Source organism: Alexandromys fortis, unplaced genomic scaffold, assembly GCF_014885135.2.
Source record: "Alexandromys fortis isolate MF-2015 unplaced genomic scaffold, M_Fortis_MF-2015_v1.1 scaffold_55, whole genome shotgun sequence".
Lineage (NCBI taxonomy): Eukaryota > Metazoa > Chordata > Mammalia > Rodentia > Cricetidae > Alexandromys > Alexandromys fortis.
In genome coordinates, this window is record NW_026067936.1 from 1,884,457 (window position 1) to 1,909,385 (window position 24,929).

A 24,929-nucleotide genomic window follows, 5' to 3' on the forward strand; every position below is an offset into this window, starting at 1 on the left:
TCTCTCTCTCTCTCTCTCTCTCTCTCTCTCTCTCTCTCTCTCTCTCTCTCTCTCTCTCTCTCTCTGGGCATCCTGAAACTTGACATGACAGACCAGGGGAGTGAAGGAGAGAAAAAGGTTGTCTTGCTTGCTGGCTCTTGGCTTTGGGCACTTGGCAGGGAGTAGCAGTAGATAGTGGAATGCTAAGTGCTGATCTCTCTGGCTCAGAGCGAAGAAGCCACAGACACAAGTCTGTATACTTTCAGCCATAGGTTTTATTTGGAGGAATGTAGAACTGAAATCTGTAAGCCAAAGAAAGAGAGACAGGCTAGCTCTTGTTCTCAGACCAGACCTCGTAGCAGTGAGTTTCTTGGTGGTGTCCTTCTTCCAGTGTGTCTTTGATGTTGCGTAACAGCTGTTGTAAGAAAAATACACACACACAGGAGGTAGACAAGCTTAATTCTCACCATTATTCTCATCATTAGAAAATTCTCATCATTATTAAAAAGCTACCCAATTTATACTATGCAATTATAGGTATAGAAACTTAATTAACTAAAGACGAATTAACAAGATAAGCCCATGACTGTACTCTGGCCTTCTCTGTTTGACATCCACAAAATTTGTAAAGCCAAGGTTTTTTATTCCAAGTTTGTTTTGTTTTATATGTAACTAGTTTGCAATGGCCGTACGGAAAGAGTATGTTGTCAGGTGTACTTTATCTGTTTAAGCAGCATTTTCTAAACTTAACGTGAGGAACAGAAAACCACCCAGAAGGTAAGTCCCTAGTGCTGAAGATGCCATGCCCTTCAGACACAGGGCCCAGAGACCCCCCTGAGCTCGTGCTGACCTGAATACCCCCTTCCTGAGCCTAGCTTTCTTCGTAGCAAAAGGCACCATGCAAACTTCCAAAGGAGGAAAGCCACCAACACCCCTAGGCAGCTGTGATGCCCACGAACTACAAGAAAAATCAGCATGGCACAATAACCCTAAGGGTGAAGGAGGGGCACGCATACCTTGATGCTAAACAGTTCCCTACAAGGCTCACTCAAGCAGAGGGAAGCCACACCTGGTACTGGAAACCTTGCCAACTGCCCAGGGCTGGTTAAGCAATGGGTCCTGGAAAAGAACCTAGAACCAACACTCTCCTAAACCAGCCTTACCCCTAACTACATTTTAAGTGTTCTAAATATTTGTCCTTATACCTACAGGTAAGCATAGTCCTTATCCCTCAGCAAGGAAACTTCTCCTTACAACAAAGACCATGACAGAAAACCACAGCCTATCAAAATGCAGAGTCGAGGAGCCCAGTCCTGATGAATACATCTACAACACAACTGCCTTGCTCAGGGAACACTGTGGAAGAGGGGACGGAAAGGCTGTAGGAAACAAAGAACCGGGGAGTTTGCTGTGAGATCGAGTCTCCTAGTGGTGTTAGGAGCTACACCCATGAACATCTCATGGGCATGACTGCCTAAACCTGAGCTGAAGGAGGACAACAGGCACGCTGAAGTAGGAGAGGAAAAGCTCAGAATGCCTCAGCCCCGCACAAAGAACGATAGGGAACTAAGGAAAACTGGGAGCAGGAAAAACAGTCTTTCCCAGGAAAGAACACATCAAGGGACTGTCAGTACTGAATGGCCGGCCCTGGAACTGTATGTACAAGGAACCGTGCACCGACAGAGCCTGTAACAATTGATGAAGAAGGAGACTGTGACTTTGAAAGAGAACAAGGAGGGCTTATGGGAGGGATTAGAGGGAGAAAGGGAAATGGGGACGTGATGTAACCATATTATAACATAAAAAAAAAAATAAGAGAAAAAACAAGTATAGTGCAAATTCAGTATGTCTTAATAATGAAAACCCCCTAATGATAGGATCAAAGCCATGGAATTCCAAATCCTGGGATCAGCTTTGTATGATCTCTGATTCTCTTTTAGACAGATATTAAGTCTTGTGTGGCCAAGGGTGGCCTTGAACTCACAGAGATTCATCTGCCTCTGTTTCCTGAGTGCTGAAACTAAAGGTGTGAGCCACAACTGCCTGGTCTCTGTGGCTAACCAGTGGCTTAGCTCTGCACTCTGATCTCCAGGCCAGCTTTATTTGTTAGATCACAAAATATCGCTATGTTTTTGTGCATCACCAGCAGCTGCCTCCCCTACAAGGATCAAAAGTCAAACTCATCTGCCCCCCCCCCCCCACACACATACATGACTCTGACCGTATGTAGTACTTGGTCATTGTCACACGTCCTCACTCTATCCCACCTGTCAGCACCCAAAACTTTTCTTTTCTCCTGTGATCCAGACTTACCTTTCTCATACCTTTACTGTGTGGACATCAGGCTATTTTACGCCAAGAAATGTGTAAAATAAATACCACGTCTGGTCAAATCCTGCTCTTACCACTTCAGAAATAGTTTGACTACACCCCCCATTCACATGTGGCTAAATGAAGGCTCTTATCATGGCCCCCTAAACTTATGATTAGCTTGGGATTTGTCTTAGGATATTTTCTCTCTCGGTATTCATAAACTCAAAAATCCACTTCTAGAGGAGTAACAAGACAGCAAACTTTGGATACAGAGCAGGCCTATAAATTTCAATACTTAAACAATTTTGTATCTTATTTACGTTATTCATTCTACTTTGTTGGCTCTTGTTTTTTTGATTTTGGCTTGTCGTTTGGTGGTGGTAGTGGTGCTGGTTTCCTGATGTATATCCACAAACATTTTTTTTAATCAGTGTTTCTTTTTTTTCTTTTCTGTTTGTTTATTTATTTATTTGTTTGTTTTGTTTTCAAGGCAGGGTTTCTGGGTTTCTCTGTGTAGTCCTGCTGTCCTGCAGTTTGTTCTGTAGACCAGGCTGGCCTCGAACTCATAAAGAGCCACCTGCCTCTGCCTCCCTGGAGTGTTTCTTAAGGAAATACATTCACCTTCAAAATTTCTCTGTGCGCTATCCTTACCACCCCTAGTCTGAACGCTAGGGTAGCATCTACACTTCAGCCCCTATGCTATTCACAAAATAAGGTGAGACAAGCAGCTTCGAGCATTTAAAGAAGTTTGAATTCTCAGTGGTACAGTGAGCCTGGCCTTTTATTCAGAGTGAGAGAGACGTGGCCTCCAAGGACCCTGCTGAGTTTTCCTTCTCTTGGTTTTAGTAATCCCCCTGCTGCCTGACTTCCAGTTCTGCCAGCCACAGTGTCATCCTTGCCAGTAACCAAGCAACATGGCTCAAGCTCTCGTCTCGGGTATTCATGTGTTAAAAGCTACCCTTGAAAACGTGCACCCAGGTAATTCTGCCAGCTGTGTGCCTACGGAGTACGCACTGACTGTAGCCACCGCTACCACTACCTCTGATGTCATCTGGGTTTCTGGTTTGAGCATGTTGCCAAGATACGGACAATGAGATTGTGCTGAGATGTTTACAATTTTAAATAAGAATTTTTCAGTCTTGGTGTGTCCCCACTCTCTCACCCCAACGTTTAGTGACAAATGAGCCTACAGCAACCCATTAACTTAGCTATCAGAGTCAGATGCAAAGGAATGGAAGACAGGAAACTGGATGGATGTTTGAGGTGATGCTTTGTTGAGCTTTGGAATTTTTCCACTTGTTCAGGTGTAGTATATAAAATGTCATTAATTTTACATAAATGAGTAAAATTTTGTAAAATATATATGGATCTCTCTTTTGTCTTGTCTTGTGATAAGGAATTGTCCTTCTGGTTGGCAAGGTGTGCACTTATCCTCTTTCCTGCTCCTCCATCAACACAGTTCCACCCCTTGTTTCCAGTAGATTGTGAGGTATACCTGTCAAGTTGGTTCTGACAGCTTGAACTTGAGAGGCATGCCTTAAACTACAGCTACAGCTACACTATTTACTGACATTCCGTAGGCACGAGGCACTGTTAGAACTTTCTGCATCTACTTCCTCATCTCTAAAGCTAGATAGAGGTTCCCATTGAGCCTCGGTGGTGAAGGAAAATATGGAAATGTTGGGGACAACCTCCTGCACCTTTGCAAACTAGACCCCTAAACAAAGGGGTATACTTGTTTGTAAATACTTTTTAAGAAAATATGGAAAATTCCTTTAAAGAGATTTCTTTTAAAAATCGGATTGTTGGCGGTTTACATTGAAGCTTTCCAATGTAAAACAATACAAAGAGCAAACACTTTCTGCTGGCCTTGTTCCAGCCCGTGACATCAGCAAGTAGGAACCTGCATGAGGAAATCCAAAAGCAGCTGTGGACCCACGCTGAGGCCTTGTTCACAGAGTACAGTTACAACATTTTCTCGGCAACTTGACGCCTGCAATCACCTTTGACTCTATGACTGGTTGCTGCCTTCGGAAATGGATCTGTACAGAAGAGATAGGATTGTTTTCAGGATATATAACACTGTCATTAAGAAAAAAAGAATCACAAAAAAGTGTCACAAGCCAGATTTGTATTAAATGACCAATTGCTGTGTATCAATACCCTCATGGCAGGAGATAGCCAATGATGAGACAGCCCAGTGTTGGGTTCTTCCAAATCCTGACTTTCAAATTCTGGGTTGTTACTTATTTGTCTCTTTACATTGGACGTTTTGGTTTGTATAGTTTTGGGTTTGGACTAACAGTCTAAACTATTGCTCCCCTCTAACTTGTCTACATGGAAATTGATGCAATATTAAAATACCCATCATTAAAGCAGTTATTATATCATTTACATATATATATATATATAAAACAAATTCTTACTCCTCTTCAGTTTTGTTTCTACCAAGTAACTATACATAATTATTTAGATAGATTTACCTTCACTAATGAGGCTTCTAATAAGATCTTTCAGTCACATTTAACAACATTAGTGGTACTAGAGAGCGTCCTGATCCCTTATAACACACTAGGATAATATACTCGGCACGCCATTACAGTGGTTAAGGTTCTCCTGGGCCATCTATGGTGGCTTTCGGTTTGAGCAACTAACTAGGGATCATCAACTCAAGTAGAATGTAGGTGGCTTTAAGTGATTTTTGCATAATTCTTTGCCGCTCCGTGCCAAGAATATGACCTGTAGGGTTGTGAGTGTGGATATGTCTGGTAATCTGTTTGAAAAGGAAAAGAGGAAGATCGGCACCAACGTGCCCGTCAAGGGCGGACACAACAATCACCATCCACGGAGTGCTGAGGGCCCCACTTCTGTGCCGCAGCCCCATTTCAATTTGGCCTCTTGCTAACCAGTAAGCCACCTATATTTGTAAATCTTATCTGCTTTGACATGGTTTTGCTATGTTTTTTTTTAAACCATGATTCCTTTCTGTGGTACTTCTTCCAACAATCAAAATTTCTAGCAATTTCCAGATTTTCCCAAAATGTTCCAACAGTACAGGAATCTTTATGCCAATTGTCATGTAATTTGGTGACTCGGAAGCAATTTGATTGCTTGATGGATGTCTACATAAATCATCAGGAACACTGCCCTGAATATAACTAGTTGCTGCCACCTCCTGCCTGATCTGAGAACTAGAGATGGTATTGGGGATTAAGCATCAGTGTTTGCTTACAGCTCGGACTCCGAGACCCGGCTGTTTACCCTTGTTTCGCCATCCCGCCTTCCCTGAAAGCCCACTAAAGCAAGCGTGGCTTGCACTGAAATCATGGCTGAGACAAAAGCTGCACAGCACCTTAATTGCAGCCTAGAGACACACGAGCGGTATGAATCGCTTGCAGGCTCTGGAGCAGCCTTGCTCTGTGCTCTGGCTATTCGCAGATCTGCCCCCGGTTTGTCTCTGCCGATCCCCCTATGTGCAAAATTGGCTTGCAGTGTGAGGACACTTAGGTTGCCTGGGAAATCAATAGAACCTTCTAAATCAATTACAGCTCCGGAGGATTTTCATTTGAAAGGTCCTGAAGATTGGCTGGGTTGCTCCCATTGTCTTTGGCACAACAGGACATGCAAAAGTGCCCATCAGAAGACAGAAATAGACTTTGCTATAGCCTGAAAACCCCTTGCTCAGCCATTCTAGTGATTCGTGCAATCAACCATTCATCCCAAAAGCCGTGCAGACATTACATAGCTCGGTTCAAATACTCGCGCAGTGCATTTTCAGTACCAGCACGCTTACCCTCCAATTACATCCTCTTCCTTGCGCCAGAATCCCTTTGAGATGTTCTGCCTAACAACCATGATGGCAAACATGATGAGGAAAGGTAGGAAAACGTAGAAACTGATCAAAAGTGCCTTCTTATATTGGCCACCACGCTGCTTGACAATCAAAGGTGTGCTCTTATCTGAAAATGGGAAAGTCTCATTTAGTTTTCTCAAAAACAATCATTGACGCAGACCAGGGAGTGACTTGGATTACTTTGTCTGGTTCTCTATGACTTCGCAGTTTTACTTTTATATACTGTTAGTTCGTTTTGAACTAATTTTTATGAGCGGTATATGGATCTGAAGACCCTTTAGCGTGGAACTGTTCGGTCTCTTAAAGCAGAAAGACTAACAACACTGGGCCAGAAAAGGATGCTGCCTGGAGCTGAATTTGTTTTTACTTTACTTTTGTTTTATTTTGTTGCTTCGAAAATCTTCATCCTTGAGTTAAATTATCTGTAGCTTTAAAATCAGTCTGTTGTGCCACACGTGGTTCGTTTCGGAGCCTTTTCAACTACATTCGTGCAGCTCCACCTTTGCCCACAACTCAGACTTCCTCTCTTTTACAGACTTCACACTCTTCTCTCATCTCTTCCCCTAGTTGCATTCTTCTGTGGCTCTAATGATTCCAGAGCTCCAGTTACTCTAACAATAACGCTCTCCCTCTTATTTACTTTTCCTTCCTCTATTTTTTCTTTGTTTAAATAATAACCCATAGTCTTGATTCATTTCTTCAAAATCTTCCCCTTAGTAACTCGCATCTTAGTATGTACTGTATTATCTTTGTACTTTTATCCCCCCCCCCCCAAGTTAGTGGAGATGAATAGGAGATTGCTTATATTTAACTGACTTTTACTGTATCTTTATTACTAGGCATGTCTATCAATTGTGGCTATTTCTGTAGGTAATATTCTACCCTGATGGGGCTGGAGAGTCCTGCGTTCGATTCCTGGAAACTACATGATGGCTCACAACCATCTGTAAAGAGATCTGGTCTTATGATGTGCAGGTATATATGCAGGCAGAACACTGTATATACATAATAAATAAATCTTTTTTAAAAGTCTACTCCTAGTAGTATTAGAAATCTTGCCTGGGACCCTGAAGGCTTAGTTATAGAGCTATATATACCTCAGTTTGAGAAAGAACCAGTGCTGAAACCTAGTAATACAGGAACATTGGCAACTAAAATAATGTGGGTGATTAAAAAATTCCAATCAATGAGTCAGATGTAAGCTCTCAGCTTCTGTTTCAGGGCCATGCCTTGATTGACTGGTCTCCTGCTCTGCCCCTCCCCCACAACAGTTATGGACTATTGCCTGCTGGAATCATGAGCCGCAAATTAAATAATGTTTTATAAGTTGTCTCAATCCTGGTGTTTTGCCACTAAGACAATTTCTTTGTCAAAAATCATGTCGCTGTAAGAAAATATGGATTTAAATGCGGGGCCTCGATTCTCTTCCATCAATCAGTGATTCTGCTTTTATGCCAGTGCCATGCTGTTTTTGATAAGTTTTGAATCCCTGGCTGCTGAAAATCTGCCACTGACAATTTTAATCACTGGTTACCATCTATGCTGGAGAGGATGTGGGGTAGGGAACACTCCTGCATTACTGGTGGGAGTGCAAACTGGTACAAACCTCTTTGGATATCACTATGGCAATCTCTCAGAAAACTAGGGAACAACCTTTCTCAAGACCCAGCAATACCACTTTGGGGTATATACCCAAAGGATGCTCAATCATGCAACAAGGACATGTGTTCAACTATGTTCATAGCAGTATTGTTTGTCATAGCCAGAACCTGGAAACAACCTAAATGCCCCTCGACCGAAGAACAGATGAGGAAAATGTGGTACATTTACACAATGGAGTACTACACAGCAGAAAAAAATAACGACAGCTTGAATTTTTCAGCAACATGGATGGAGCTAGAAGATATCATTTTGAGTGAGGTAACCCAGACCCAGAAAGACAATTATCACATGTACTCACTCATAGGTGGTTTTTAAACATAAAGCAAAGAAAACCAGCCCACAAACCACAATCCCAGAGAACCTACACAATAATGAGAGACATACATAGATCTAATCTACATGGGTAGTAGAAAAAGACAAGCTCTCCTGAGTAAATTGGGAACAATAGGACCTTGGGAGAGGGTTGAAGGGGGGGGAGGGAAGTGGGGAGGAGACACAGAGAAAAATGTAAAGCTCAATAAAATTAAAAATATATAAAATAAAAAAAGAATTCTAACTGTACAAAACAGATCAGATAAAATTAAATGGGCAGTGATTGTTCATGACTTTCCACTAAATGTACTTTAAAATGTTTTGGTGGCTTACGATACTCATGATCTGAGGGTATAGAAGATTTGGGTACTTTCCACATTCAATAGAACAATTAATTTTATTTAAACTTGCCAGAACTGAAGAGACGGTTCAGCGGTCAAGTACTTAACTGCTCTTCTAGAGGACCTGAATTTGCTTCTCAGCATGAACACTGGGCCACTCACATTAGGCCTGTAACTCGAGCTCCAGGGAATCTGATTTCTTCTTCTAGTTATCTCAAGCACCCCCAAACTCACTTTTCTCTTTGCCACCTCTCTCATGCATGCATGCATGCGTGCACACACACATACAAACACACACATGCACACAAACGCACACGCACCTAGTTTTTAAACATGCAACTCTGTTGTAAACTTGAACATTTTCCTGTATATCTCTCTGGGGAAATGCAGACTGCAGTAAGTTCCCGTTGTTTCTGAAACTCACATTTCTGCAGAAAAGTATATGCTGCATGGCATGGAAATGCTCCGCAGGTGACAGTGAAACCAGGGGAATGAGGTTTGCTAGATATTCACACTTCTAGTTTAGACTGGAAATAGCCTCACACAGTTCTGTAAATCTAAATGAAGTCAAGCAAAGGAGATATGCCACCTTCTCGGTTGTACTTGTTAAAAGTCAAATCCTCAGTGGCCACAAAGACCAGCAGAGATGGTGTGTACTTACATACGTGCGGACCCTACTCTGGACACTTACCCATGGGCAGCCAGAACCCGTCGTCTAAGCTCCCTCCGGGAGATGAAGGTGTCATGTCACACTCTGGAGGTGAAAAGCCAGCTTCGCAATGGCAGTTGTTCATATTGTTGCAAACCTAAAACCAGATCCAAATGAAAACTGAGCAACCCAAGGGTTTATATACATAGGCCTGTAATTTATTATGCATAAATAGGATGCGTAAATTAATCAACTACTGTGGTTTAAGTTAAGCAGTTTTAATATGAAAGTAAAAATAGTAATGATCCAATAAATATGCTTGCATTATGCTTTTTAAATCCTATCTTTTGTTCATCGTGTTTCTAAATAGAAGTTATAATGTTTTTGATGTAACTGAAATGACTAGTTAGGTAGAGCGGCTATGAAGTTAGAGAATATAAATTGGTGGCAATTACAATTTATTATTAATTTAGACTTAAAAAACAGCTATGATGGGGAAAAAAGAAACTTCTATGGAAAATGAAAGGAAACCCCTTGAAGGAGACAGTGGAGCAAAGGCAAATATTAGTTCATCCACAAAGCTAGAAAGACTCTTGTGAAAATAAAAGGAGCGTCAAGTGCCCAGGAGCGACTCCAGCGTCAGCCCCAGTGAAAAATGAGTTAACCTAGGTGAATTCCAATTCTGTTGCTACAAAAAGCCCAGGTTTTGAGGAAGACACCTTGCTGGCACATTTTAAGCAAATGCAAGCTGCGAAACCTTCCGACCTCCCATAGCTCGCCATATAATTTCCCAGCAGCTGGGGAGGTTGAACGACCAGGGGTGTTCTGATGGAACTGAACCACTAACAACTGAAGCCGTTCCCTTAACAATGCATTCAGCACGTTGGAAGAGATGACAGCCTCGCCAGAATAGGAGGAGACATCGGCTCTCACGCTCTCGCGCATGCTGTGTGGGTCTTAAAGAGAAAATATTACCTATGTTCGCCCCCTTGCATTTCATTGCTTATAATTTGGGGAAATGGAATGATTTGAATGTACAATGGCAGCTGGTTTTTATTTTTAAAAGTATTCCTACTGGTTACATGTTATCCGAAAGGCCGTCAGTGTGAATCAGCAAGGGCCGCACAGAAGACAGGTGAGGAAATTAACTGAGGTTATTGAAAGATAAACCTAATCCGAGTAGATCGGAAACTCTGGTTTCTTAAATGCCAGATGAAAAGTCACGTGTATATTAAAATAAACGAAGTGTGTGAGCACCAACATTCCCAGAAAGCTCACGGATGCGTGGGGGTATCCCATACGTATGGTGCTTGATAACACACTTACACGTTAGTAACCCAACCTTGGGACAACGTTTCACACCGTTCAAACCTTCTCTGCTCAGTGCGCCTGTCTCGGTCACGTGGTGCGCACAAATCACGTACATCTGCGTAAGTAGTACAGCCTGCGCTCCTTATTGAGCTGCAGGTTTCGAAAGGGAATTTCCACCTCAAAGGATTCCGAACCTGGCTATTCTGGGAAAGGTTTATTTCATGTGAACTGAAATGATCGCATTAAATGAAAACACAAAATGGTTACAGACCCCTTGTCCTTGGCACTTCACCTCTGAGTCACACTTCAATTGTCCTCTGTAGGCATGCACACGCAAGCATTGCCCTCGGATGCAAGCCTGAAGAGAATATCAAAGCAGAAAACGCTCAAATTAAGCAACAGCAGGAACTTCAAATACAAAGTCTGGCTGAAAAAAAAATTGTATTTGCTACAAAATTATGTACAGGAATAGCATTTGCGTAAGGGTGGATTTGCGTTTCACAACGTCTAGTCATTCTAAGCAAAGGGTGTGCCCACAGACTTCGTGCGGTTTGCGTTTTGAAAACGAGATGCAGCTTCTTTTCCTTGAAGCAACAGAGCTATCCATGTACACAACAATGGCTTGGCATGAAAATGAAGGCAGCCAACTTGTGCTAAGAGCAGAGCTCATTGCTCGTATTCTTCCCGCTGCTGAAGACACTCTCTCGCCTTCTGTTCTAACCTGGAGTGCTGTAGAATTCCTCCAGAGACCAGTTTAAATCATCTATGCATTTGGGACTGTATAGACCTATCTTACAGCTTCCCACAGTGGATACTCAGTCGACATCAGTGTGGACTACCCACAGCCGAACTGAATTTGAATGTCTTTTGTGCATTTTCTAAGGGGAGCGGCTGACTACGCTCAGATGATCTGTTGGAATGTTTCATGTGGGATGAGTGGTCTTTTTTAAACAGATAAACTGAGGCACAATTACCCGAAAAGTTTAATGTTAGTAAAAGGTGAAATTTGTGAACCAGAAGTGACTTGGAAGCTGCAGGGAAGAAGAACAGGGGAAGCTTTTCTAGGTGGACGCGGAAGGAAAGGAAAAGAAACACCGGATTTGATAGGCTGAAGGTGTCTAGTTCTGTTACTGGTTTTATGCCTTTCCTTAGTCAGATGATGGCAAGTTAGCTAACTGTTTCTGCTTGCTTTAGCTTAACGTTTCTATTATAGGCACTTATCTAAAAGAATACCTCAAAGTTATATCTTGCTTATTTTTTCAAATCAAACAAGCTTAATGTCACTTAGAAGCCTTAACTGGCTTTGGACCCTCTGGAATTCTCTCTTTCTTCCTTTGTGTGCATTTAAGTGTAATGTCTGCAGAGGCCAGAAGGGAACTAGCAAGAACAGCAAGCACCATTAACAGCAGCTGAGATATCTCTCCAGCCCTTGGTCAGAAATCTCCAGACCCTATGTCCATTTTAATTTATCATCCTAAAATTCCTATTGTCCTTATTCATAATTCTTTCTCATTAAAAGAATTTCCAAATGAAGCTTAGAAAGGAAAATTATTTTATATTTTGCATATGCTCTGGTGTAGGAGGTCCTTCTGTACTGTGTTGCTTTCATTGGTTAATCAATAAACAAGGGCAGAACTTAGATAGGTGAAGACAGAACTGTATTCTGGGAGGAAGAAAGCAGCAGATAGAGTTGAGCCGCCATGAAGCTGCCAAATCAGACATGCTGAATCTTTCCCCGTAAGCCACGACCTCGTGCTGACATACAGATTATAAGAAATGGGTTGAATCAAGATGTGAGAGTTAGCCAATAAGAGGCTAGAGTTTATGAGCCAAGCAGTAATTTAATTAATACAATTTCTTTGTGATTATTTGGGGGATTAAGCTAGCCAGGTGGCGGGACACAGCCGGCTCCTCCTACTACAATGCTCTAAGTTATTTGACCAGTCTATAATTGGCATTTATTGTGTTTTGAATTTTTTCTATGCCACTTTTTATTTCTTTTTAAGATTTATTTATTTATTATATATACAGTGTTCTGCCTGCATGTCTGCCTGCAGGAACAGAAGACAGCACCAGATCTCCTTACAGATGGCTGTGAGCCACCATGTGGTTGCTGGGAATTGAACTCAGGACCTCTGGAAGAGCAACCAGTGCTCTTAACTGCTGAGCCATCTCTCCAGCCCCCACTTTATTTTTCTTAACATCTAAAAATCAGTTTAACACTACTCTATTAAAATGCATAATGTCTATTACACACTCATGCATATGTATGTTCACACTCATAAATCCATTATAAACATAGACTGTGTAAATGCCAAGTAAAGGTGTGTTTACCTTGCCACCACCACAAATGGTGCCATCAAAGACATAGGTGTCGTCAGGCCCAGAATGCCTTGAGTGTGCGGATATGCACACTTGGCCCCCAATGTAAGTATACTGGAGATCATATTTTTCTGTTGGCACGATTTCTTCATGGTTCCAGTAACAAGCCACTTTCCCACAAATTAAAGCACTGGTGTATAAGGCAGAAAATTGGCATATTATCACTTAACTGTCTTATCCATTAGTTCAATAATAATTCAATATGTAAGGATAATGCAAAACTTTCAGGCAGACTATAATAGCAAGTCGTTGAGAACACGTCCCTGCCCGCAAACACGAGGCGCACCTCTTTGCACTGCACACACCACACATAGAAAAGGTACAATTTGTTGAGTGCGTACTTAGGACTACAGTGTCCGTGGCAGTTTCCGAATTTGTCATTCTGACTGTTCACTTCTTGCATGCACAAATAATTAGGACCCTTTGCATCTGAAAAGGAAACAAAAAGAATTTCAAGTTTCTCATGCTAAAAGCCAAAAAGTAATTTACAATACTTAAAAGTGTAGGATATTTATACTGAGATCTCAATGTCTTGAAGTGTAAATGGGAGCAGTGGGCAAGAATATACCAAAAACTACTCAGGAAAAGAACTGTATTGTGTTAAGAAAAACTGTTGAAAAAAAACTATCTCTCACCAAAGCCACATGCTAAAACTCTACACTTCTCCCACCAATGACCTCAACCCTGACTCTCACATCCTATGTGGTTTCAATGTTATAGTCGTTTCCTTTTTGACATGGAAAGGATTTGCTTTGATTTGATTTTTAAATATGGGTGTAGATCAATATTTTAAAATAAGGCTACAGGATAGATTAGTGGCTTTAAAATAACAGCAATTTTTCAAAAACAAACAAACAAACAAAAAGGAACATCTCATACGTTTCCCAAATAAATCCATGCACTGCCTATCCAGGTCGCGGCAGATCCCACCAAAGCAATAGGCAGTCTTGTTGTTGCAGGGCTCTAGGTCAGCAGCCTTTGTGTCGGGAACGCAGTATTCGGAGAATCCATTGCAGAACTCAGGGAAATCACACAGGTCTTTACTTTTCCTACATGGGCGCCCCCTTTCAGCTATCTGAGAGACAAAGAACAGACTACCGTTACCAGGGTGACTGGGTTCTCCTCTTCCTGGAAGGTAGGCAAGATTACTCTACTCCTTTGAAAGATCATGCCATATGGATTAAAAATCAAGGGAAAGAAAAAGAAAGATGCAGTGAAGTTTCTCTGCAACATAGGGACGGAGCTTGTTTGCGGACCGTCAGGAAAACAGGCTCCCCAAAGACACACAGAACAAGGACGCCACTCACTGCCTTACTTCAACTCAAGGACTCATCATCTTTTCTTGTCTATACACCAGGGGACATCATTATAATATGATGCCAGTTGTTTTCAGAGTGGCCTGTAAGAGTGTCGAGGTGCTGGTTACAAACATCTTTATCGCTAGGACCTGCGGGTAAAGCAGCTGGTCCTATTGACGTCCATCATAGCTTTGCACGCACAGCTGTGTCTAAACAAAAGGCATTGAGGAAAACGCTTGGATCAAATCTCTCGGCTTTGGACAAGGTCTGGTAGAAGCTCGACTATTTGCAAGAACGCAAAGAAGAGACTAGGGCCTTCTCCACTCGAGGAGAGTTCTTCATATGGTTAATCACAGCTGACAAAGTGAGGATGGACTGGTTCAACCTGTTTAGCTCTTCTCGATGAGGCTTTCCCTGTTGACCAGCACTCCGGATTCTCACTCCGGAATGGAAGGGCCCTACTTAGAGATAAAAGTTAAGAAAGGGTAAGTACAAGGTCTGTTGTCGGGTGTGGATGCCCTGCGTGGACCCTTCCATTCAGGCACCTTGAAAATGAACAACCTCTGGCTCTAACCATCAGTTCCTAGAGAAGACACCCTGCCTGCGGCAGGCTTCCGTGTCTATCTGCTGCATCCCACTGGCTCGCTCACCTGCCCTGGTCCCCTTTTTATGGTTTTCAGAATGGGATTCTCTCTGGCTGTTTTGTCAGACAGACCTTGTTAGTTCTCATTTTTGTTGTACATTATTTGATCATAAAGAACTACGTTCAGACCATGACTAAGAAAAATTCGTGGCCCAACCGTTTTGAATGGTACTGCCTACCACAGCTGGAGATGTCTTTGGGACAGATTGAAAGGTGATGAAAAGTAGAGGTGAGGAAGTGATCCAGAGGCTGAAAGTAAGGACATAGTGGAGATTAGAAAATACCCTTACTATCTACCCCATGGAGAAATGACACATTTCCTTGGGAAAAAGAATGTGCTTCAAATGGTCATAGTCTAACTTTTAAGACTTAGACCAAATGAGAGCTCTCCAAAGAGAAAACAAATCAAAACCACGTCAGGGATGCTTCCAGAAACTAGGAAAGAAGTGCACTCATGCCAGACTCCCGAAAGGCCGGCTCTGTGTCTGAGACTCACCTTGCATGTCCTTTTGTCACAGCATGTTCCTGTCCCGCACTGCGCAGGCTTTATCAGAGTGCAATCCTCAGGGTTACAGCATTTTTTATGAGTACAGCTCTAGAGAAGAAAGGATAACCCAGGTAAATATAGGAGTTAGAAATCAGATATATGATTTTTATCTCTTTTCCAAGTCCAGCTGTACGTCTCTCTTGGGGTCCTCTTTGTTGTCTAGGTTCTCTGGGATTGTGAATTGTAGGCTGGTTTTCTTTGCTTTATGTCTAAAAGCCATTTATGAGCGAGTACATAGGAAATTTGTCTTTCTGTGTCTGGGTTACCTCACTCAATATGATATTTTCTGGATATATCTATTTGCCCACAAAAAAAAAAAGAAAAAATGCTATTTTCAACGTTTCCTAATATATACATGTGAGTTGAGAGGCAGTCATACTGCACAGAGTGATAATACCTCATCTAGAAGCCGTGGGTTATCAAACAAAATGCCCAGTTACCAGCTTTGGAGTAGCTGTCTTTGAGTTGTTGGTTGCTGGTCAGTGGGTCTTATAGAATTCACTGCCCCCCCCCAAATACAGGTCATTACCATTGCTCTGAGCTATCCAATAGGACCTGATGGAAAGACCCTGTTTCTCATACTTTGATCAGGAGACATGGAGAAATCAACTCTGACCTAGAAGCTTCCTCCCTGCCAGCTAACTTTCATTGTGTGGGAAGGGGATTGCTATCCAGGCTGTGATGAAGAACAGCCATCGCTGAAACTTGGGAGCTAAACACTTGGCTTGGTGAGAAACACGCCGTGGCATGAACACTATGGGGGTGACCAGCTACATTCTGACTGGGGCCAATGCCTGGTACTGTAATTGGAATCAATAACTCGGGGGTAGGTATGTCATGGGCCCTATGAGAAAACCTATAACTACTATTTTGCCAGTTGGATATAGTATCAAATCATCTTCTAAATATTTCTTTTTTTTTTAATGTTTTTTTTCTCTTTTTTTTCATGTGGTTTTATTTTGTTTTCTTGGTTTAGGTTTCTGTTGCTGTTGAAGTACTGACTTTTTACTTATTTTTAAAGAAAAAACCTAAAGTTGGGTAGGTTGGGATTAGGAGAGGATCTGGAGGAGTGGTCCTTAACCTAGGGTTACCACCCCTTGTGGGTCAAACGACCCTTTCACAGGGGTCACACATCAGACATCCTGCCTTTCAGATATTTATAGTACAATTTATAACAGTAGCAAAATTACAGTTATGAAGTAGCAATGAAGATAACTTTATGGTTGGGAGTCACCCCAACATGAGGAACTGTATCAAAGGGCCACAGCATTAGGAAGGTCCAGAACCCCTGGTCTGGAGGGACTTGGAAGGAGGGAGGAATGCTATCAAAATAAATGTTTTGAGAGATTAAAAAATATTCTAAGATTATAGCATCCTTACAACATCTCTCCCTTCCCTTTCTTCCTTTCAAGCCCTCCCATATACTCCCCCTTGCTCTCTTCCATTTTCCATTAACTGTTATTACATGCATGTGTGCTTATGCATATATATTCTTAAATATAGCCTGCTCTGTCTATAGAATGCTACTTGTACTATGTTTTCAGGGCTGGACACAAACCAAGTGTCGGGATGAGCCAGGACAGTTTGACTCACCTCTTCAAAGCCGCAGTCACACTCCTCTGGCGCTTCCAAGATACCGTTGCCACACCTATGAGTTTGGGGCTCCGAGACAACCTGTGGCTCTGGTTTATCCCGAAGGCAGTCTAGTCCAGACTGCGAAGCCAGCTGCTTGAATCCATTCATGCTGCAGCTGCTAAAAACCTTTATGCCTTGGGAACGTCTAAAAATAAAAGAATATTCCTCAGATAAATGAAATGCAAGCGGCATTCCTTAATAAAGCATATGAATCCCCGAATATTCGCCTTAAAGGAAAGCTGAGGAGGAGAGAGGGAGTTACCTCTACCTTTAGCACAGGCCATAACCAAAGCAGTGCGTTTCTTTCTTTTACTATTTGTTAGAAACAATAAACAGAGGATGGGGGGAGGGAGGTAAAGAGCTGGACACCTCATCTTCAGGGCACAGGAGGAGGCACGGCATTTGTTTCAACAGAATTGTGCTGCAAGAAGCTCGCACAAAGGCGTGAGTGTGGGGTGGCTGGCCACACCCCCTGCCATGTGGTGGGGATGATTTGCTCCCCTAGTTTCTCCTATTTTTCTTTTTCTCTTTAGTGCCTGGAGAGACCGAATCCACTGCTTTTGACTGGATGTGTTTTTGCACATGGCTTCCGTGGTCTCCTTCATTCACCACACGCACACCCCCTTCCTCGTAAAGATTCCTTGCCCTTCGGGACCCCCTCCTCCTGACTGAAGCTTCTCTTTTCACCCAGTGAGTTCTCTTAACATTATCTACACATTTTTTTTTATTTTTTAAATCTGTACATAATTTTAATTCTCTTCCATCAGCTGCAGGTGTGTACATTCTAGAACACTTGTCCTTGAGGCACAACCTGTGCAGCTTATTTAACCTCAGAATTGGATAGCCTGAGGCACAATGGAGGATAAGCTGGATACAGTAAATAAAACTGGTCAGAAAATCTCAGTATTTAGTAGTGAATTGTGATAGCCAGGAGCCCATGAATGACTCGTCAATGGCTTTCCTTCTCAATGTTGATAAACTTCCGTGGATTGTTGTGAGAACAGCGACCTCCCTCAGACAGTGTTGGTCTCCCTCAGACAGTGTTGGTCTCCCTCCGAGGCATCACACATTCACTTTGCAGGGCACATTTATTCATCCATGCTGTGCAAATTGATTGTATACTCTTTTGCTTATTATAAAATCTCCCATTCTGCAAACATTTAGTTTCTGCCCCTCATCTCAGGTTCTGTCTCCACCTCTCACACCTCAGATTCTGTCTCCACCTCTCTCTCACACCTCGGGTTCTGTCTCCATCTTTCTCTCTCTCTTTCTCACCTCAGGTTCTGTCTCCACCTCTCTCTCTCTCACCTCAGGTTCTGTCTTCCCCCTCTTCCCATCTCCTTACTCTTCCTCTGAATCGGACTCTTTAGCCAGGTTGTCCTTTACTTTGTTTCCCCATGCCCACAATTTTCTCCCTTGTAGTCTAAGTAGCTCCTAAATTTTTGTAACCTTTTCCTCCCCTCTACCCCAATACACACAGCCAAATGTAGCTCACGGGCCTGTTGAGTCCTCGAGCCTTCTGCCGCTTCAGCACTATTGCATTTCTTCAATAGAAGCATTTCAGCCATGCGAACGCAAGAGCCCATCAACCCCACTCACTCCACAGACAAGCAGCACACTCGCCGCCAACTGTTAAGAACTGGTAGGCGTGTTTTCTGTAATACCCTAAGCTCATGCTCTTCCCTGGGCTTCCAATAATTGCACGTGCGTTCATTTAAACTGTTCTTAGTCAAGTCCGACTGTGACAGGGTGTAGGTCTACAGAGGTCTGACCTGGAAAAGCACCTTACATTGCTAAAGGATTCATTATGCATGTGCTTCCTGGACAGAAGCAGTTGTAGACGTCATCATACGTCAGTCCCAGGCTAATCCCAAGCAGCTGCGACAGAACAGTGGCAAAGCCCTCCACGGTTAATGTCTTCGGGTGCTAGACAGATAAAGACAACAGAATTAATGTGCCAGTTCTCCTTTTTCTTCCTCCTCCTCTTCTTCTTCCTGTTTGCTTTTGTCAGGCTCTGTCTGACCACGGCACCTAAACTACGATGCAAATTCAAGAAATTGGGATATCAAAACTTTCACGAATGCAAAGGTGAGAAAGTAAGAGCAAGTTGTGATTTTCTTTCCTAAGCACAAATCTTCCAGTCCGAATGGAGCTGACATATAGGAAAAAGAAGATTGCTACATCAAACCTTCAATTTATGGTATGTTACTGAATAAAATTCAAACAACCATAAAGGCATTTAGGGAAGTAGACTAATTTTAGGAACAATTTTTTGAGGATATAATTAGGAAAACTCTAGACCACAAAGAGTTAATGAGTGGGCAATTAATTTTTACTTTAGAAATTGTCTGAGGAAATTTAAATAAAATTTTTCTTATTATTGACTTAAATTTAATATCATAGCCAAGTGCAATGGCAAACAAAAGGTCTATGGAATGTAGATGCAATGAAAGGAGATCCCCAGAGGTAGTGAAACACACAAGACCATGATCCCGAGGACAGGAGGAGTACAAACATCTAGAATCTATACAGTGCATACCCAAGGAAGACAGAAAAATAGTCTATATAATAGTCAAAATGGCAGCATGAAATTTTTCCCCACAGCAAACTATTCTGAACATAAATGAGTTAATATTCCCAATAAAAGTGTGATTTAGCAGAGTGGATTAAAATCAGAACAGCCAAATGAAAAAGAGCATTCATTTAGATTTCTATATGCCAATTATATGTGGTTATAGACTGGTTAAATGTCTACCAAAACCAGTATTATAGTCTCACAATAGATTAACAAGACTGATGCAAAATTCAGCAAGCTGACTTCTGGGCATACTCCGAGACTGACCCAAATTAGGCCCTCAAAGAGATATCTGCTCTATCAGATGCATTGCAGCAGGGTGCATAACAACAAAGACAGGGGAATAAAGATCTGTTGATAGAGTGGATACATGAACTCAGTCATATAAAAAGGAAATTATGGCGTCGATGCAACTTTAAGTACATTGTATTGCTTCAAGTAAACCCCAAAGTTGCTATAACAATAGAAATAGAACAGAGTGAGCATCACCTGGGGCAGAGGAAGGGCTGCTTGATTGACATGGAGACTCATCTTTAAAACGTGAATGTATCTTGGGGCTTATTTTCCAATTAGATCAACTATTTTATAACATTGAAAGCCTAAAACAACGTTATAAAAATTGCCAAAAGTATGCAAAAAAAAAAATTCTCTGTCTTTTCATTCAGGAGACAGGGACAACAGAAGGCATACCAGAGCGATTCCTGCTGTAAACTTTGGGTCGCAGACCATCCCGTGGTATGTTGCTCCCACATAATCAGGATAATCTTTATACCTAAATTAAAATTTTATGTCAGTGCACTTGTTTCAAAATGTCGCTAGAAAGGACATTTAAACAATGGATTCTGAAAGTTCCATATCTTTAAAACATGGTATCCATCATACATCATGCTTTGTGCTACGAATTCATTAAGTAGTTAAAAACACAAATAACATGTCTGCCATACTTCCCAGGAACTTAAGTTTAAAATGATGATGCTTAAGAGTCCCTAGAGGAGCCTAGTATTTCCATACCCTGTTCCTCAGGATCCCCATCACTGGGTGGATATTGACTCTAAGATCTAAAGGCCAGTGTATCTACTGTTGGGCTTTTCATTTACTGAACAAATCTTAAAATTGTAAACAGCATTGAACTAGAGGAGAGAGAGAGAGAGAGAGAGAGAGAGAGAGAGAGAGAGAGAGAGGTGCACCAAGAAAAAAGAGGTAGTGTGCGTGCAGAGATCAGCCCAGTAGGGCTGCCTTCAAATACCCAACCCTGGCCTTGAGCCTAGCAGGAGGAACAGAAGACGTGCGGTTCCTCTTATATCTCTGGAGATCTTCGTGAGTGAACTTCTCGTATTTACAGGTACCATGATTGACTGAGTAATGATAAAACCTGCATACAGACTCTAGAAACACCCAGAGCAAGTAGCTTAAAACTACATCTTAGGTCACTATGGAAACACTGGAGCGTAGCCCCAGGTGCAGGGAAGAGGCCGGTCCATTTCAGTTATTTACTCCCCCCCCCCCAGCATCACGGGCAATTATTGCACTTATAATTGCACCATTTCACGGAGAGGGCTTTGCAAACACAGAGGCCCTTGTTCACTATGCTGCTTTGCATACCTGGCCTTGGTGCTGAAGTGCAGGGGGGATGGGTTCTGGAGGGGGCAGACTGCGTTTGCTTATTGGTCACGTCTTTACATTTTGCTTGTGCTGGCACAATTACACACGCAAGACTTTGACAGTTGACATTAAACCATTAGGCAAGTCCCCAGCCGTGGGGAGCAGGTACGTACAGGAGTAAGAACGTGATTGCCTTAGTGCTTTCTGGTGGCTGCTTTTGTTTCCACAGCAGAAACCTTTGCAGGACTTCATCGGCGTCCCCATTTGTTTCGATCTTATTTTCGTCTGACCAGATCTCTAGGGACGTTAGCATCACTGTCATCTTCAGCTGGGAAAACATCTGAAAAGAGCACACACTTCGGCTTGGGTTGTCAATCATCCTGCCGGGTCTGTAAATGCTGGGATTACATGCACTTTTAGCGCTTTGAGGAGATAACCCAGCTCCTGGATCCAAGTGCCGGGAGGAATACGCATCTCACAAGAGCACGCAGACTGTGTTAGTGGGTTAGCATTAGCCTCTTACGTCATCGGAAACGGAAGTACTCACAGTGTTAATGAGACCAAAGATATGAACAACTTTCTCAATGGCGAGTCCCATCTTTGAGCCCATGTGGTCGAACTGAAAGGCAAGTTTGTTTCTCAGTTACTCGTACAACCAATCAAACAATCACTCTTTAATAGTGATATAAAAGCGAAAATAATGCAGTCTTCAGTTGAAGAGGCAAAGTCAAAATATGTTAAAATTGGTTGTCAATGAATCCTTCCTGTCTTGAACTTTTCCCGATTATTGCCTTTACTGTGTTTTACACGTAACCCCGGGGTCTTAACAACTAAGACTACTAACAGGGGTGTTTGTGATTAACTTCCTTTTTATGGGCACAGGAATTAAGACAGGATATGGTAAAGTTCCAGAGCGCGTGACCAATAAGGGCACGATCTAGGAGTCCAGTGGCTGATCTCGGGAAGACCGCTCATCCCTACCATGGCTTTATCCATGACGATCTTCACATTCAGAGTCCTCTGCATCAGGGCCATGTTCGAACCTTTCTGTAAGAATAAAAACGCCAGTGCAATAAAACCTTCAGTCGGGCATGTACACAGCTGATCGCGGGGCTGACTTGGAACTGTTTACGGTACTCATTTTAGTAACCTGGGTGACAGATGCGCTCTCTAGTCTCGGGATTCTTTAGAGTAAAATGCTCTAAAGACAGCTGGACCGGAAAGAAATTGCTCAGTCTCATCATGTGAACAAGGAAAACCATGGCTGTTTTAAAGGTTGTTTCCTGTTCATATTTTTCTATCTTTGCTGAATGTCTTTCATTGAAGATAAGATGGCTATGGAATCAACTCGTTATTTATTAATAAAATCAAATATATTAGCCATATTATGGCTTCTTACTGATTTGGTTTGTGGCTTCTTGGACATTTTCTTTGTAATAAGGCTTACTTATTTCAACAAACATTTACTATTCAATTACATGAAATGTGCATACATGTGCACAAATATGTAGATGGAGTTAGCTTCTGTGATCATAGAGGTCAGTTAGTCGAATGTCTAGACCGCTCCAGAAACCTGGAACTGTTCCAGGTCCAGAGCTCTCAGCTGGAGACCCAGAAGGACATGACACTGAGGTTCTAGTTGGATCCAAAAAAACTGTACATGAAGAGTACTGCGTCCCACCACAGCACCCGGCTGGAGAAAATAATATTTTGGTTCATCCTTATTTTCACTTTTTCTTGTACACTCTTTTACATAGCATTTTAATAGATTTATTAATACTTGCCAGTATTATTTAATTTAGAAAGTAATGATTGTAAAATCAGCAAAAATATGAAATCATATCAACGTAAAAAAGGAAAAATTTAAAACAATAGCCACAATTAGATTATTTTTCCTTAAGAAATCCTAGACATTTAGGGTGAGGAAATGAGAGCAAATACACCAACATTCTCCGCACCATCTTTAGAAGGGGAGATTTGAGCTGGTTTCTAGTTATTGTATGACTTATTTTTCTTTCAAAGTTTGTAGCAATGGAATGCTTTTTTACAAAGCAAATATATTGACAAAGAAAATACAAAGTATCAATAAGTAAATCCAGAACCAATTATGTTAATGGTATGCAAATTTATACAAATAGCAACTATGTATGTCTATACAAACTCCTCATATAATAACTATACAAACTATTGCAACAAGCTTGATTATTTTCTCTTAAAAAACATGTCTACTTGTTATTTTCTAAAGACTATCCGAGGAAACAAATGAGTTCTTAAAATAATTACCATACCACAGTTTAACTTTGTTGTCCCAATGTCCCCAGTCTCAAAATTTCCATCTAAGTAGCACAGATGAAGGCAATACTCACCTCCGGTTTTACAAGAATTCGGTAGGACAGACTCTCATGCTGGGAAGTTACGGTTTCCTTTAAGGGTGAATAATCAATTTTATTATTCTTTACTTGATAAATCATGTGTTCAAACGTAGCTGAAGATTCTAGAGGCTCAATTCCGTAAGTGATGTTCTCTAGCTGCAACAAGCCCCTAGACGTACAAAGGGAAGAAAGCACAATTAGTATAGGCTTCCCCTGAGGAAACACACTAAAAGCATTTTCCATAAACTCCTTATCTAACCTCCAAGAAGCACTCAGTCTTACTTGGATTAAGTTTCAAACCCAATGTTTTACCTATTTTCTTTGCATTATTGAATTTAAGAAAAGTTGTAGTCCGATGTGACTAGAAAATGTGAATCCTTTCCCTGCCCATGGGAGCCTTTTCTGCTTAAGTTTTATGATGGCAAAAAAAATACAAAGAAGCCCCCAAAAGTACATGAAAGGACAAGAGAAAGAGATAGGAACAAAGGGGCTGCATAAACAGGGTATGTGTTATTATTTTGGGGCCTCATTCTATCCTCACAGACGATGGTTGACATACAATCTGAGTTCACACTTCCAGAATGGTACCTGAGACCCGAGCAAGTGCTGAGAGTCACAGTGGATGCTGGAATCTCGGCAGCGTGGCCTTGATAAAAGCAATGGTCCTAAAAAGAGACAGAAGAAATATTCCATCTGATTTCCAATGGAAACCCTGGGGGGGGGGGTCATTCTGACTTCCTGACAAGAGCAAGCATCCACCCACATTCAGCCATTACATCATGTGTCTGATGTCCAGCATCCTTCCCATCACCTCACTCATCCACGATTTTGTCCCCAGCCTAAGTGCCTTCATGACACCTTGTCATTATCACCACAGTTGGAAGGAAGGGACATGTGAGAGACTGGAGGGGGAAAAGGGAAGGGGACAAGTGATATAATATTTTAATTAGAGATAAATTTAAAATGCAAAACCAATGTCTAACAGTGAAATATCATGTTAATTCATACATATATAGGAATATATATATATAGTCTACATATAAATGGATGCATAACTACTTCTAAATCTAAAACTATGGACATATAAGGGGGAAAACAGCACTACACATGCATACACACACACAAAAAAAAATCTACACAGCAGAAGTCTAAACTTACCTTCATTAAAGAAGAATGTGGTTGCAATGTTCCTAACTTGGTATGCAAATATGCCAGAAAACGTGGATGCAAAAATGACCTATTTCAATAAAAATGAAATTTCATTTTAATATATCATTAATAACAATATATAGCATTAATAGTTCATTAACAACAAAAACTTCCAGAATAATTAAACTAAAGTGTAAATTTTACCAGCCCAAATACGTGACAAGTAAACAGACTTGTCTTTTCATTATCTGGCCTGTGTTCTAATGGTATATTAGATACATAAAAACTCAAAGATGCCAGTTAGGA

General features: G+C 41.6%; 1 protein-coding gene across 1 annotated transcript in view; it reads right to left on the reverse strand.

Moving 5' to 3' along the window:
- Positions 1 to 24,929, reverse strand: part of LOC126504416 (A disintegrin and metallopeptidase domain 3-like) — a 32,766-nt gene that overhangs the window by 1,968 nt on the left and 5,869 nt on the right. The window contains exons 4-20 of the mRNA XM_050146732.1: positions 24,633 to 24,711; positions 24,063 to 24,139; positions 23,469 to 23,643; positions 22,084 to 22,149; positions 21,650 to 21,721; positions 21,276 to 21,442; positions 20,191 to 20,272; positions 18,715 to 18,851; positions 16,884 to 17,070; positions 15,240 to 15,338; positions 13,682 to 13,877; positions 13,144 to 13,231; positions 12,755 to 12,932; positions 10,692 to 10,778; positions 9,152 to 9,266; positions 6,086 to 6,251; positions 4,296 to 4,374 (exon numbers count right to left, since the gene is read on the reverse strand). Of these exons, the coding sequence (XP_050002689.1) occupies positions 4,296 to 4,374; positions 6,086 to 6,251; positions 9,152 to 9,266; positions 10,692 to 10,778; positions 12,755 to 12,932; positions 13,144 to 13,231; positions 13,682 to 13,877; positions 15,240 to 15,338; positions 16,884 to 17,070; positions 18,715 to 18,851; positions 20,191 to 20,272; positions 21,276 to 21,442; positions 21,650 to 21,721; positions 22,084 to 22,149; positions 23,469 to 23,643; positions 24,063 to 24,139; positions 24,633 to 24,711 (2,050 nt within the window). The remainder of the gene's footprint in view (positions 1 to 4,295; positions 4,375 to 6,085; positions 6,252 to 9,151; positions 9,267 to 10,691; positions 10,779 to 12,754; positions 12,933 to 13,143; positions 13,232 to 13,681; positions 13,878 to 15,239; positions 15,339 to 16,883; positions 17,071 to 18,714; positions 18,852 to 20,190; positions 20,273 to 21,275; positions 21,443 to 21,649; positions 21,722 to 22,083; positions 22,150 to 23,468; positions 23,644 to 24,062; positions 24,140 to 24,632; positions 24,712 to 24,929) is intronic.